General features: G+C 54.9%; 2 protein-coding genes across 2 annotated transcripts; both read left to right on the forward strand.

Annotated features, from left to right (window-relative positions):
• The first annotated feature begins 2816 nt into the window (after window positions 1–2816).
• On the forward strand, window positions 2817–6062 carry LOC113429738 (olfactory receptor 51E2-like). The gene is made up of 2 exons (XM_026692246.2): window positions 2817–3132; window positions 4289–6062. The coding sequence occupies exons 1-2, from the start codon at window positions 3120–3122 to the stop codon at window positions 5284–5286; spliced, it is 1011 nt and encodes a 336-aa protein (XP_026548031.2). The 5' UTR covers window positions 2817–3119; the 3' UTR covers window positions 5287–6062.
• Window positions 6063–9961: 3899 nt separating this feature from the next.
• Window positions 9962–12572, forward strand: LOC113427616 (olfactory receptor 52D1-like). The gene has a single exon (XM_026690128.2). The coding sequence runs from the start codon at window positions 10838–10840 to the stop codon at window positions 11795–11797; it is 960 nt and encodes a 319-aa protein (XP_026545913.2). The 5' UTR covers window positions 9962–10837; the 3' UTR covers window positions 11798–12572.
• The last annotated feature ends 2897 nt before the right edge of the window (window positions 12573–15469 follow it).

Below are 15469 nucleotides of genomic sequence, written 5' to 3' on the forward strand. Positions count from 1 at the left end.
ATTTTCCTTTATTTATAGAAAAAAAAAAAAAAGCTCTGCTCTTCCTTTCTCCCTTAAATGGCTTCAGGCCATCCACCCTTCGCCTTAAAAATAGCAGCCGCAGAATATCAGACTTTGCTGACCGCAGGACAAGCCGCTCTGGAGCTGCAGGGAGGGGCAGGGGGAGGGAAGGGGCCACGCAGGACATCAGCAGCCTGCCTGGAGGGGCCAAGGGCCGCTGGGAGTGGGGTGAAAGAGTCAAGGTAGCAGCCCAAAACGTCCCCCCTTCCACAGGCACCTGGCAGCGGGCAGGGAAGGACAGTCCAATGAGAGGAAGGGGGTCTTCCTGGAGCACCCCTACTCTTCGTTCACCTGCAGGGCTGAGAGGTCGAAGGGGGGGGCTCCCTCCTCTCCCTCCTGCCTCTACCCCCCCCGCTTTCCAAGGAAGTTCAGGCATTTCTGTGTCACAAACAAAATTTCTCCATTGCGAGTTTCCCCTGGGAACCGTTCCTCCTTCTCGTCAGCCGGCCTGGCCTCCATCCAAGCGCCATCGCAATGGGGCAGCTGGCCAGGACTGTCTGTACCTTCAGTGGTGCTGATGAGGTCCCGGTTTGGTCATCCTGGGGGCAACTGCACCATGCACACACACACACACACACACACACACACACACACACACACACACACACACCCTTTGGTCGCACCAGGCTCTTCTCCATCGTCTCTGGGTGCCTGGTGGGAGGGGCTTCCCACGACCTCCTCACTCGGTGTCCCAAAGCTGTTTTCCAATAGGCAACACTGGACTTTCTTGGTTTTTTTTCCTTGAAAACATTTTGCTTCTCCTCCAAGACGCTTCCTCAGTTCTGACTGGACAAAAGTCCAGTTGCCGTTTGGAAAAGCAGCGTTGGGACAATCGTGGCGTGGAAGACCTGAGGACCCCCAGAGGCAGGAGGAATTGCCTGGTAGAAGAATTCATCGGTGGGAAGGCGCCCCTCCAGCAGTTGTGGGGGCCCCATCCCCGACGTGCTTAAGAAGAGACTGGGCAGCCGCCTGTCTGGAATGACATCAGGTCTCCTGCTCGAGCAGGGGGGGTTGGACTAGATGACCTCCAGGGTCCCTCCCAACTCTGTTTTCACCGACTAGCCTCTTCTCGAATGAATCTCCCAGTTGGAAGAGGCTGAACCCACCGAACGCTCCCCCGGCTGCCATTCCCTCGTGGGCCTGATCCAAATGGCAGGGAAAGGCCAAGCCGTCCTTCCTGGACCCCCTGCCCCCCAGGCGGTCTTTGTGCAACCCTGGGGCTGGGGAGGGGAGGTTGGCAGCCGGAGGAGAGCTGCCAGATCCCAGGCCGCTTCTCCCCATCGTTTCTTCCAAGGAAATCCAATAAATCTAACTCAAGGGTCCGAGCTAAATAAACAGGGGGGGATCAGCTGGATCAGGAAGCGCCCAGGTTCCCAGGAGTGGGAAGGCCTCGCCCTGAGGTCCCCTGGGGGCTGCCTGGCCCTGGGCCACGCTGGGATGGTCCCCCAGCCCCTGTTCCCCCCACCCCCAGATTCCCTGCCCCAGGAGGAGGCAACCCGGGGGCCCCTTCTGGCCTCTGGGGAGGAACTTCTGCCCCTTGCGGGAGGGAGGGCGCCCCCAACCACTGGCCCAGCTTCCCTTCTGGGGACGTGAGGAAACGTCCCCACAGCAGGAGAGTTGGAACGTGGGCTGTGAGCCTCTCCGTCCTCGGACAGAAACACGAAGGCAGTACAATTATGGGGTGGGGGGAGGAAGGCCTGCACCCAATGGACATAAAAGACGATCTGAGGGCTGGAGGGGGTCTTGGGGGTCCCCACAAGGGAATGGCAGCTGGGGGGGTATGTGTGCTCAGCCCCCCGCGGGTCCCAGACCCTCTTCCAACTGGGAGGCTGAGCAGAGAAGAGCCTACTACTTGGACCTCGGGGAGAGGGGAGGAGAACAGAAGAGAACGACAGAGTCGGAAGGGACCTTGGAGGTCCTCTAGCCTAACCCCCTGCTCAAGGCCAGGGACCCCAGACCACTGCAGGCAAAGGGCTGTCCAGCATCGGAGCTCCTGGGCCTCAGGATACAGGAAGTTCTAAACAGGAATATCAGGGTTGCTTTCAAGCTCCTTAGCCCGTGTCCAAGGGAGGCTGCTGGGCTTGGAAAAGCAGGTGTGCAAGTCCAGGTGTTCTTAGCGTGGCCGATACCCGCTGGGCCTCTGCTTGCGTCACAGCCCAAGCTCAGGGCCCCTCTTGCTTGGCTGGGACAGCAGCCACCTGGGCCGCTTCTCTGGCTGTAACTCGCCCAGCCACCGGGGTTTCCTTTGCAACGTCTGTTTTCAGCATCCCCGATGAAGCTCACCAGCATCTTGGCTCTTCCTTCTCCAATCTCTGTGCTGCTGGGTGTGAAATTTAGGGAAGGGGAGAGAGGGAGAAAGAGAGAAAGAGGGAGGGGGGAGGGAGGGAAAGGGAGAGAATACAATCTTTTGCAGGACGAGCGGTGCAGTTGGGAGAAATGGAGCTGGGGGTGCCAGGCCTTCAGAGGGTGCAGCTGCACCAGGCCAACGTTCTGGCGGGGGCCCCGCTGAGCCACGCAGGGCCAGCTTTTCCCTCCAGATGGTCCCTGGCCTGAAGCCCCAAGTGGCAGCCCCCCAGGAAAACCCCAGGGAAATTCCCCCTCCTGGGCTTTGGGAAAAGGCAGCTGCTGCTGCCCCTGAGAGGCGGGCTGAGCGTCCCGGATCGGATCCCCTGGACGTGCTTCTCCTTCCCTGGGCCCGGCCCTTCTGGGGTGGGGCCTTCCCAGCAGTGACTAGCGGTCCCGAGGGAGGGGGGGCTGAGCCTGAGAAGGCTCCCTCCAGGCATCCTCGCCTGCTTCCCAGCTGGCCGCTCAGGCCCCTCGCCTTCCCCAGAGACGCAACCGGCCTCCTCCTCCTGCGGGGCAGCCGGGGAGGGTCTTCCTTCCTCAGGGAGAAGGGCCGGGTGGGGCCCGGACGGGGGTCTTCCCGGGGCAGCCAAGGGGCTTGGGAAGCTGGACTGAGAGGCTCATGGGGGATGCGTGTTGAAGGCACCAGAGAAGGAAGGAAGGACCCCCGGGGGCACTTAATTTAGCCACTGTGCCCAAGGAGAGACGGAGGGGAAATGATCTCGCAAGGTAAGTTTTCCACAAAAGTTTCAGCTCTGCAAGTTTGCTCTGTATGTGTGAGAGAGAGATTTTACTGAATAACAGAACAACAGAGTTGGAAGGGACCTCGGAGGTCTTCTAGTCCAACCCCCTGTTCAAGCAGGAGCGGCTGTCCAACCTCTTTTGGAAAACCTCCAGGGATGGAGAGCCCACCACTTTCTTGTGGCAAGTCGTTCCACCGCTTGGTCAGGAATGGTCTCCTCCGTTCCAGGTTGCTTCTCTCCCTGGTTGGTTTCCCTCCGTTGCTCTCAGGGGCTTCAAAGAATCGGCTGACCTCCCCCCACCCCTTCCTTGGGCTCAGCTGCCCCCAGATACGACGGGGCCGACTGCTCCCCTTCGGCCGCTGCCTCTCCTCCTGCTCCAGGGCTGCGTCCACCGGGGCCTGCGTGCCACGCCCTTCCCGGCTGCCGGGGGACAACGGAAGGCGAACTGAGGCTGGAAGTGCCCCACTCTCAGGGCCGGTGGGTGTGGCCCGGTTGTGGCTCTTCCCACGCCCACCTCAGGGGCCCCTTGTGAGTCCTGGGTGTGAATCCCTCAACCCCTCCGCGCCCCACAGAGCCCCAGGCAGGGGGCACAGTTCTTCCTGCCCCACTTGACTTTCTCCTTCAACAACGACCCTGCGGGGCAGGCTGGCCCAGAGCGTTTCCACGGCTGAATCCTCCATGCAGCCCCTCCAGCACCACACTTGGGATACAGGGACCCTCGACTTACAGCAGTTCATTTAGTGACTGCTTTAAATGGCACTGAAAAAAGGGGCCGAGGACTGTTTTTCACACTTACGACCCCTTGGTCACGTGACCCAAATTCAGCCCCTGGGCTACTGACTCGTATTTATGACGGTCTCCCCCTCCTGGGGTCACCGGGGCTTTTGCAGCTCCTAGCCAGCGAAGTCAACAGGGGAACCAGAGTCACTTAACAACGGGGTTACTAATTTAAGAGCTGCCGTGATTCACTTAACAACGGTGGCAAGGAAGGTTGTCAAATGGGGCAAAACAACTGTCTTGCTTGGCGACAGACCTTGGGGGCCGATCTGTGGTTGTAAGTCAGGGACACTTTGTCATGGGGGCCTCACTGGGGAGGCGGTGAGGAGAAGCGCCACCAACTCTGCCTTCTTTCCCTCCCGCAGACGTGGGCACGGGGCCTCCGGATGCCACCCTGGCAGTGCCCTCCGCAAACAAGAGCCTGGGCAGCCTCTCCGCCTTCACCTTGCAGGGCCTGCCCGGCCTGGAGGCTGCCCACTTCTGGCTGGCCTTCCCGCTGTGTGCCCTGTACGTGGTGGCCCTGGTGGGCAACTCCATCGTGGTGCTGGTCATCAGAGCCGAGCCGGCCCTCCACACGCCCATGTACTTCTTCCTGGGCATGCTGGCCGGGGTGGACCTGGCCCTGGCCTCCTGCACGATGCCCCGGGTCCTTTCCCTCTTCTGGCTGGACGCCAAGGAGATCGCCTACCAGACCTGCCTTCTGCAGATGTTCTTCATCCACTCCCTCTCGGGCATGGAGTCCACCATCCTCTTGGCCATGGCCGTGGACCGCTACGTGGCCATCTGCCGCCCGCTCCAGTACGCCACCATCCTCACCAACTCCGTGACGGTCAAAGTGGGCCTGGTGGCTGTGGTGAGAGGGCTGGCCTTCTTCCTTCCTCTGCCCTTCCTGCTCGACCGCCTGTCCTTCTGCGAGTCCCGGGTCCTCCGGCATTCTTACTGCCTCCACCAGGACATGATGAACCTGGCCTGTGACAAAGACAAGCTGGCCATGAACGTCGTCTACGGCCTGATCGCCATCAGCCTGGTGATGGGCCTGGACTTCCTGCTCATCCTCGCCTCCTACCTGTTGATCCTGAAGGCCGTCCTAGGGCTGAGCTCCTGGGAGCAGCGCCTCCGAGCCTCGGGCACCTGCGTGGCCCACCTCTGCATGGTCCTGGCCTTCTACCTGCCCCTGATTAGCCTCTCCGTCATCCACCGGTCCACAGAAGACGTGTCCCCGCTGCTCCAGGCCATCCTGAGCAACGTCTACCTCCTGGTTCCACCCGTCCTCAACCCCATTGTCTACGGGGCGAGGATGAAAGACATCCGGAAGCGGGCCTTGAAGTTCATGAGGCTCAGCCGGAACAGGGAGCCTCACTGAAGCCAGATGGCTGGGGGCAGGAAACCAAGCCGGAGGGTTGCTTTCTTCATCCCAGGAGGAGGCAGAGGGAGACAGGCAGGGCTGGGATGCAGCCGGTTTGGACCGGTTGGGGCGAACCGGAGGCTAAATTTGCACGTGGTTTGCCAAACTGGGAGTCGAACCTACCGGCTGGCCCCGCCCAGCCCTCCCCTCCTGTCCCAGGAGTCTCCACACTGCCCGATTTCGACGCAAGTAGGTGCAGCGCCTGGCAGAGGCTCTGGGAGGGGGGCAAATGGGCCCTCCGGAATGACCGGAAGTCTGGAAAGGGGCTTGCTTCCGGCTTCTGGAGGGCCTCCGGACCCTGGGGAAGGCGAAATCCCAATAGGCCACGCCCATCCAGCAACCAGGCCGTGAACCGGTTGCTGGGAGTTTTGAATCCCACCCGGGAGACAGCAGGCCACACCTGAGGCCCACGGGGTCCCAAGTCAACTCCCTTCTCCAACCGGTCCCTGCCGCCTTCCTGTTGCGACGGCCATGGCGGGGATGGAGGAGAAGGAGAAAGGCTTAGGAAAGCTGAGAGGTGCCCTGCCTCGTGCTGGAGGTCCATGCACCACGAAGGATTGAGATATGCCGTCCAAGGAAAGGGGTTGGGCCGGGAGCCGCTTGGAAGAGGGACCCTCTGCCGCTTTTCTCAGGACCGTTTCCTCCTTGAAGGCTGCAGGACCTTCCAGAACGGAGGCTCTCCTTAACAAAGTGAAAATGGTTTATGTTCACCTGCGAATAAACTTGCTCCTTGTAGTCTTGGCCTCTGCTCGGCTCTGCCTTCCTCTGAACCCTTGTGGACTCAAATTGGCCGAGGAATTCTGGGAGTTGAAGTCCACAAGGCTTAAACGTTGCCAAGTTTGGAGACCTCCGGCTTATGGCAATGGTATAGCTGCCCATCCTAAAACCAACCCTGGGCAGCTTACACAGGACATAGAATAACAGAGACCTTGGAGAGGGGACCTGGGAGGTCTTCTAGTCCAACCCTCCAAGGCCTCTGGTGGACAGACATTCCTCGGAGATGGCCTGGCTCCACAATGTCCCCCCCCCCCACAGAGGAGACGCTCCACCACCTGATGGTGCCCCGGCTCTAGAAACCCAGACGTGGGCTGGTCTCTGGAAGGGGGGAGCTTTGGGGAGGAGGCTCATTCCACCCCACGTCCAGAGGCTTCCTCGACCCAAACCTCTTCACTTCCGTGAGGGAGAAGCAGGAAGACTGAGGAAGGGTTCCATGGATGGAAATCCTAAAGGGAGAAGCAAGACAATAACAGAACAACAGAGTTGGGAGGGACCTTAGAGGTCCTCTAGTCCAACCCCCTGCTCAGGCAGGAGACCCCAGACCATTTCAGACAAATGGCAGTCCGGTCCCTTCTTTAAAAACCCCAATGTTGGCGCATTCACAGCTTCTGGTGGCAGGCTGTTCCACTAGTTAACTGTCCTCGGGAAATCCCTCCTGAGTTCCAGGTTGCTTCTCTCCTTGGTTAGTTTCCATCCGTTGCTTCTTCACAATGTACCAGCTGTGGGCATGATGCCCTCAGTCAAGGGCAGAACCACCTCATCAAGGGATGCTACGAGTTGGACTCCATCGGTAGAGAAAGGAAGTGGGTGGGGAGGTGGCAGCGCCCCCCAGTGGCTCTGGGCTTTGCTCCTCTTTCCAAGTGGAGCCTCCTGGAGGTTCAGATGACCCGAGAGAATCGGGGTCTCAAGGGGAAGGCCGAGGCTGTCCGTGAGCACGTGGCTCCCGTGGAGGAGCTCAAGGGCGCCTGCGTCTCCAGCCTTGCCAGCTGCTCTTGAAGGACCAGCCTCCATGCCAAGCCCAAGCCAGCTCACCTGTTGCTCAGGTGGGAAAGGAGAACTCGCTGCGGGGCAAGAGTTACACGAACGGCGGAGAAATGGTGGCATGGAACCATTAAAGAAAGGTGGCCAAAGGAGGGGCAGGATGAAATGTGAACGACAGAAATGTACAAATATATTTTAACCATTTTAAATAATTAAATTGAATTGTCCCACAGTGGGTTGCCCCGTTCCTGTAGGAAAATCGTGTTTCCTGCCTTCCTCCAACACAAACCCTCCGAGTGGCTCAACTTCAGCTGCCAGCAGCCAAGCCCACGAAAGGGAAAGGATGGGGGATTCTTCCAGCTCTTTGGGCCGGGACGGCCCCTTTCCTCTCCAGTCCCCTCTGGTCTGCTCCACGAGGCCGACGAGGCAGGCAGTCCACTCCCCAGCAAGGCTAAAACCGCTTTTGTTGAGCTGGGCTGCAGGGACGGAGCCGTGCCAGGTGGGTTGGGCTGGTCTCCTTCTCCCACCCTCATTGTCCCGTGAATTAGGGAGCCCTCTTCCTGAACCACTTCCAGATAAAGCTGCCTCTTTGGGGGTCACAAAATGCTTCCTCTCCCTCTCTCTAGGCATGGGAATTGCCTGCCAGGCCCGAGAGTAACACTCCATGCAAGAAGAAAAGGGGGTGCAAAAAAGCACCCAGGCTGCCATCCGGGCTTGTTTCTCTGTTTGCTGTCCCTGCCTTTTGCAACAGCAGCAGCTGGATACAGAAAACGGTAACCCTAAAGAGGGAATCCGTCTCAGAGGCACCGAACCAGGGAGCGGTTCTTCCACACACACACACACACACACCCATTTTATTTGTTTATAGGTACATTTTATTAGCCACCCACCTTACCACGCGGTAACTCTGTGCAGTTTGCAGTACAAAAGATCAAATGGCACAAAACCTAATAATATAAATGAATACAAGGCTATAAAAATACCAAGCTAGCTAAAAAGATGGGGAGGGAGGGAGGGAGGGGGGGTGGGGAGAAGTGGGGGGAGGGGGGGTCTGTCCTTAATCCACCAGCCACCCCCCAGCGTGAAAGGCCTCCATTGGGGCCCAAGCCAACGGGCAGAGCCAAGTCTGCCAGCTCTTGCAGAAGGCAAGGAGGCTCGGAGATGACCCCACTCAGGGGGGGGGTGATGGGGGGAGCAAGAGGTTCCTGGGGGCGATTTTACTCCAAGAAGCCGTGGGACTCCCGTGGAGGCGTTGCACACCTGGGCATTGTGTGCAGCCAGAATCCCCCAGGGAGCCTCTGCCTGCCCAGCATCTTCCTTCGGTCCCTTTGCTACCTGGGGGCGCCTGAACTATATATCCCAGCAGATTCTGCCTCTTTGGAGGTTGTGGAAAGGCCCACCGCTGATCTGCTCAGCCAGACCTGAGGAGCCTCACAGGTGTGTCCATGTTGTGGCTTGGAATGGCTGAGCATGAGTGTGTCTGTATGTGTTCATGAGTGCAAAGTCTCGGTGTTGCCTGTTTACGCATGGCAAAAAAGGGATGTGGGGGAAGGTGGTTTATTTGTTTTTAAAATGTGCCTGCTGCCCATGTCTCCACTCAGTGCCTCTGGCTGGCTTGCAATACCACAAATAACAGAATAAAGCAGTTGCAGGATTAGAACATTAAAGCACCCAACATTAGAAATGAAGGCATACAATCAACATTAAATTGGAAAAAAGGAACCAATGTATACACAGGGTGGAGGTAAGTCACTTTTAAGCTTGAGGCTCTTATTTTCCCCTGATTATAAGCTAAACCACTTCCTTAACGAAAGTATACAGAGCCCCACCTTAAAATAGATTGTGTGTGGATCTTTAGCAAAGGATGCCAGATGAATTCAGTGGGTGCACACCTGAATGGGAAACCATAGTTAACCCTAGTTAGACTAGCATTGTTGATGTTACTTAGTTTGGGTGATGAAACATCTGCAAGAAAACCACCAAGCTCAGAGATCACCAAGGACCCCCCCAGAGTTAATCTAGTTAACCATAATTAACCAGGGCAGGGAGAACAATCAACCCAAGGAACAGAAGTTGCTTTCAGAAGTTGTGGGAGCTTCGTCACTGGAGCCTTTCAAGAAGAGACTGGACTGTCCTTGGTCAGAAATGGTGTAGGGTCTCCTGTTCGGTGGGGGGGCTGGACTAGGTGACCTACAAGGTCCCCTCCAACTGTTCTACTCGACTCTACTCTACTCTACTCTGTTTTATTCTATTCTATTCTGTTCTGTTCTGTTCTGTTCTGTTCTACTCTACTCTACTCTACTCTACTCTACTCTACTCTACTCTGTTTTGTGAGATTGTGGCTAAGAAAAACCACCAGGATTCAAAGTTGATCCAAGGAAAAAGGTTTTATTGTAACATTTCTGCAGAAATGGGTTCCTGCCCTGGCAGGTGGGAGGAACGAAAGGCAAAGCTTAAAGGCTCTACTCTTATACCCAAAACTACCCCCTACTACTCCCCCCAGTATACAAATGGCTTGATTTACAATCTATCTTTCAGGATACAAGTTACATCTTTCATGGTGCCTAGCTCGTAACAGACACTTCTTTATCCGGTATCTAGCATTTCAAAGGCATTCCAAAATGTGTGATAGTTCCCAGCACTTCAAAAACATTCCAAGATCAGTCAGCATCCTAATCAGTGTTTGATACCGCATTTCCTTACTTCAAAAGGAAAACCTCCCTTTTTCATCTTGAGTTTTGAGTCACGAAATAGATACACTTCCCACAGTTTTATTCTGTTCTGTTCCATTCTATTCTTAACCTTGGAGAAACTCCATAATGTGCAGACTTCTGATCTTGGCAAGTCAACATGATGAAAAGGGATGAAATGGGGGGAGAGAGCTAATGTAGAACCTGGAATAATAGGGTTGGAAGGGACCTTGGAGGTCCTCTACCGGTCCAGACTTTCTTTGGCCTTGATGGGACGGAGACACCTGATCACAGGAAAAGTGGCAGAATAACGAAGCAGAAGAATAGAGAAGGAAGCGAGGACCCTGGAGGCCCTTGACTCCAACCTCCCACCCAAGAAGGAGACCCTATACACCCTTTCAGCAAATGGCTATGGAATCTCTTCTTTGAACCCCTTTAGAAACACACGGAAGGCTCTGGAAGAGGAATTGTGGGTCGGCTGACTGGAACCCCAAACAGGAGCATCCCGTGGAAGAAGAGGTGGTGGGACCAGTCATCTCACTGGTGATCCTTCACTCCATCTAAAGCGGCTGAGATCTGCTCCCTTCCTCTTTCCTTTTCTGTGCAATTCTTCTCTTGCAGGCAGCGTGGCCAGGACGACTCTTTCTCCTTTTTGAGGAGGGACGAGCAAGGCCTGGGAGCGAGGGAGACCCTGGATTCCAAAACTGGAGCCTCAGCTGGGTGCAGCAAGGAAATCCCCCCATTGTTCCTCACGAGGAACTGAGTTATGGAAAGTCTGCTATTCTTAGGCTCTGCACCACAAAGCTCGGAGTGGGATTACTCACGTTGTTCTTCGTTTCCCGGAGAGGAACACCCAGTTCAACCTCCAGAGGCAGGAAAATGACTCTCTAACCAGAAGAAGCACCAGAAGGTCCCACGACTTGGGAGAAGGAGACATTATCCAAAGAAACTGCAGGTCAATTGATGGGGTGGGAAGCCAGACAACTTTTAGACCCAGCAGATTGCATCAAAATATTTAAGAAGACCAGGCAGCTCGGAGAGACAAGCCTCCGGCTTACTTCATGAGGTCGGCTATGCCCGGAGCGAGTGCCAACCTCAGTGCCTATGCCCCTCCCACCTCCTTCCTCCTCCTAGGACTGGAGAGTGTCCAGACCTGGCTCTCCCTTCCCGTCTGCTTCATCTACACCTTGGCTCTCTTGGGAAATGCCACCCTGCTCTGGGTCATCTGGACAGAGTCCAGCCTGCACCAGCCCATGTACCTCTTCCTCTCCTTCCTGGCACTCACCGACATGGCCATGCCCACCTGCATCCTGCCCAAGATGCTGGGCATCTTCTGGGCCAACGCCCAAGAGATCACCTTCGCTGCCTGCCTGGTGCAGATGTTCATGGTGCACGCCCTCTCTGTTGTGGAATCTGGGACGCTCACCACCATGGCCTACGACCGATACGTGGCCATCTGCAACCCACTCAACTATACAACCCTGCTGACCCCAAGGATGGTGGTCAAATTCGGAGCAGCCGTGGTTATCCGGGCCATCGTGATTGTCTTACCCATTCCTTTACTTTTGCTGAGGCTGACATTCTGTCACTCCCAAAATATCTCTCATACGTATTGTGAGCATATGGCTCTTGTAAAACTAGCATGTGGGAACACCACTCCCAACAACCTCTATGGGCTGGTTGTATCCCTCCTCGTTACCGGCGGAGACCTGACCTTCATCTTCGTCTCCTACGGGCTGATTCTACGGACCGTCTTCCACCTGCCTTCCTTGGAGGCTCGCCACAAAGCACTAGGCACATGTGGGGCCCACGTGGGGGTCATCTTCATCCTGTACACCCCTGGACTGTTCTCCTTCCTCTCTCACCGATTTGGGCACAACATCCAGCACAGCGTCCACATCTTCCTGGCCAATGTCTATTTGCTAGTCCCTTCCATGCTCAACCCCATAGTTTATGGGGCCAAGACCAAGGAGATCCGTGTGCGGGTGCTGAGGGCCATGGGCTTGCAGAGGAGGAAATAGTAGCTCCGAGGCAGAATCCAAGCCAACCCATAATAGTTCTGTGGGAAATTAGCAAATTTGGTGTCCTTCGGTCTTTCTGTTCAATGTGGATGCAAATACATTCTTTGAAGGAATGGTTGTGGGTACAATGGTCATCTATTGTTCTAGACAATCTCCTAATAGGGAGTGGTTTAATTAGGCCATTGTAGGAGATGACCAGGCTGGGCCCGAGAGAAGGAAGAGTCAAGAGGGTCATCAGTTTGTAGTCCTTTCGAGCCCACAAGAGATCCAAGTCCAGCCTGCCTTGAATTCCATTGACTTCTATCTACTGCCTATTGGCTTTGACCTTTAATAGGTCAGATTCTTGTAGAAAGTGCGACCGTATATTAAACTTGTATTCATTTCTTCTTATAAAGAAAATTTACAGTTTTCCCCCAAAAGCCATCACTCTGCTAAACAAATAATTCCCTCAACACTGTCCAACTATTTACAAAGTCTGCATTACTATTACTATTAATCTTCTCATCCCTCCTTATCACCCATCCCCTCCCACTTTTGACTGTATGACTGTAACTTTGTCCCTTGTATCCTTAAAATCTATATTGCCTTTTTCCTAGTATGATTTGATTGCTTATTGTACCCTATGACTATCATTAAGTGTTGTACCTGATGATTCTTGATTCTTAACGAATGTATCTTTTCTTTTATGGACACTGAGAGCATTTGCACCAAGACAATTTCCTTGTGTGTCCAATCACACTTGGCCAATAAAGGATTCTATTCTATTCTATTCTATTCTGTTCTTGTCTATTCTATTCTATTCTATTCTATTCTATTCTATCCTATCCTATCCTATCCTATTCTATAAAATGTTTTATAGATGGCATTTACCACCTAAGTTAGATAATATGTTTAAAAATATGTCTAGCAAATGTTGGAAATGTATTCAAAAGTCAAGCACATTTTATCATATGTGGTGGACTTGTGCTAAAACAAAAAAATAATTGGGCAAAAATACATAGATGGCTAGAGAAGATCATAGGGAAACATGTAGATTTTAAACCTGAGCTGTTTTTATTAGGAAAGATATCAGAAAAATGTGACAAGAGAACTTATTTTACCCATGGTTGGAAAAAAAGAGTGGAGAGGAAGAATGGCATTTGAATGGTTAACAAATTAAATATCCAGACAACACGATGTTTATTAAGCACTAAGGAATGTAATTAATAGAAAATTAATAAAATTTACTTTTTAAAACTTGTATTTCCTTTGAACTGCCTGGTCTCTTGGTTTCTTGCGCCTGACAGTCATGGACTCATCCCTGGAGCCTTTGTCCCTCATACAGATACTTTACCAGATAGCAAAATAGCTAATTCCCTTCCTGCTCTGTCAGCAGGAAGGTCCATAAACCATCTACACGCGAAACCAACTGTTGTGATCAGAGGTGGGATACAATTTTTTTAACAACCGGTTCTGTGGGCGTGGCTTAGTTGGTGGGTGTGGCTTGGTGGTCATGTGACTGGCTGGGCGTCGCCAACTCAACATCACTCCCATCGAGGCACGCATCTCCTCGCCTGGCCTCTCATGACTGTGGAGATGCTGCAACAGTCGTAAGTGTGAAAAATGGTCATGTCACTTTTTTCAGTGCCATTGTAACTTTGAATGGTCCCTTCACACAAGCAAAGTACCAGCAAAGGAGGGGGAAAAACTCCAGAGACGTTCCTGAGACAGGAAGTCTAACCCTGCCAAGAATGTAATAAGGGTTAACAGAGAGGCAGTTTCTGTAAGCAACACCAGAATGTTTCCTTCCTGCCTTCCTTACAGGATTAGCCCTGTAATTTCTTCTAACAACCGGTTCTCTGAACTGCTTAGAATGTTAACAACCGGTTCTAGCAAATAGGTGCGAACCTGAGCTGGAGGCCTCATGGCCCCAGAAGGCTGAGGTGTCCTGGAGGGAAACGGAGGAGTGGAGAAGCTCCAGGACTCCGGGATGAGACCTGCACTCAAAGCCCCAGAGCCCCAGGCCGAGGCTGAGAGGCGGTGGTGGTGAGGCAGAGGGCCCGGTAGAGGTGAGGGCAGAGGGTCTGGCCAAAACAGGAGCCAGGAGCCGGGAGCTGAGCATCCTGCAGGATAAGAGGAGAAGAGAGGAGAGCCCTTGAAGCCAAAGGGGCAGCTGAATGGTCCCCAGCAGAGGCCCCCGGAGGTGATGAGGCTGAAGGAGCTGGAGGCCAGAGCTGGACTGGGGGTCTCGGGGCAGGCAGAAGCTCGTGCCCCTCCAGAGCCTGGTGTGGGGTAGCAACGGAAGGGTGAGGCCGGGAGGCCAGAGAGCCTGACTGGAGCCACAGGTTGGAGTTGGGCCCCAGACTTGGCCTGCGGACAGCCAGGTAATCTCAGGTCCCCCTGGGGTGATCAGGGGTCCCCCCTTAGGGCGGGAGTCGTGGGGGCTGAGGGAGTGGTTGAGTCAGACGTTTCTCACCCACTTGGCCAGGCGGCTTGAGGGCGGATGTGGCGGCCCCTCTGTGCCTGACCAGTGGGAGGGACCATCCATCAGGGGGTGGGGTAAGGGTGCACCTGGCACGCTAGATAACAAGCCCCGTCCCACCACCCCCCCCCCCCCCTCTTGCTTGCTCTCTCCCCCCCCCTCCTCAATCCCCTTCCATTTGGCGTCCTCACCTGGGCATCCCTCCTGGCCCCCATCTGTTCCACCTGCCTTTGGGGAGGAAAGGGGAGGGGGGTGAAGAGGGCGTCCCAGCACCAGGCCTCCCCTCCACCCGGGATGAGGCGAGTGCTGAGTCAGGCGTCTCCTCTCGGCCCTCCAGGCACCCAAGTCCTGCCCTAAAGCCAAGGGCAGGAAAAGGCAGCCTGGAGGCCTGGATCCCTTTGGTGGCCACTCAGGGAAGAGCGGTCAGCAGAGTCTTCCAGGCGTCCCAATGGGAGAGATGGACCCAAACATTCCCGGGAAGGGAGGGAGGCAACCTCAACTAAACCAACCTCTCTCCAGCGTCCCCTTCCAAGCTCCTGGCCTGATTCTCCACTGAGCTGGAGAATTTTGCATCCATCATCCCATCAGGTCCAGCATCCTCGTTTTGCATCCATCATCCCATCAGGTCCAGCATGGTGTTAATAGCCCTTTGTGGCCTCGGTGGTCCATCCAACACCCCACAGAGGGAGCCTTGAGGCCGATTACGACGTCTTATGCCACAGTTTTCTGGCTGCCAGACAGACACGGAGACCCACCCGAGGTGTGAGCCGGAGGGGCCTGGTGCTCAATCATCGGCACAGCATGCCTCAGACCCCCCCCTTATTAGATAGGTCATGGGTGGGGGGGCTTCTCCCAACCCTTTGAAAAGGAGGCTGAATTTGGTCCAAGGGCTTCTGGGGTGGGGGACCCCCTGAGTGGCCAATCCTGGAGGGAGCCAACTTGAACCTGCTGCTTCTTGAGGAAGGGTCTTCTTCTCAGGCTAAAACGTGGACTTCCCAGGAGGAAAGTTGGAGAAGAAGCTCCGGGGCATCTGTACCAAAAAGAAAAGAAATGGAGGCCCCTGCTTTTCGGTTCATGCATCCACAACCCAAACCCACAACAGAAGCCCCTGGGAACGAGGCCTTGGTGCCATTCCCTGGTTCTTACAACCTGCCTTGCGAACAGCAGGCAATGCCCTCTTCAAGGCACCGGCTCAAGAGTCCAGAGCAGCA

The sequence above is a fragment of the Notechis scutatus genome, chromosome 5, assembly GCF_049901735.1.
Source record: "Notechis scutatus isolate UNSWTSFEM ecotype Mainland chromosome 5, rNotScu1.2, whole genome shotgun sequence".
Lineage (NCBI taxonomy): Eukaryota > Metazoa > Chordata > Lepidosauria > Squamata > Elapidae > Notechis > Notechis scutatus.

Bases quoted from the DNA above. Each gene is read 5' to 3' on its own strand.
- LOC113427616 (XM_026690128.2), top strand. From the start codon at position 10,838: ATGAGGTCGGCTATGCCCGGAGCGAGTGCCAACCTCAGTGCCTATGCC.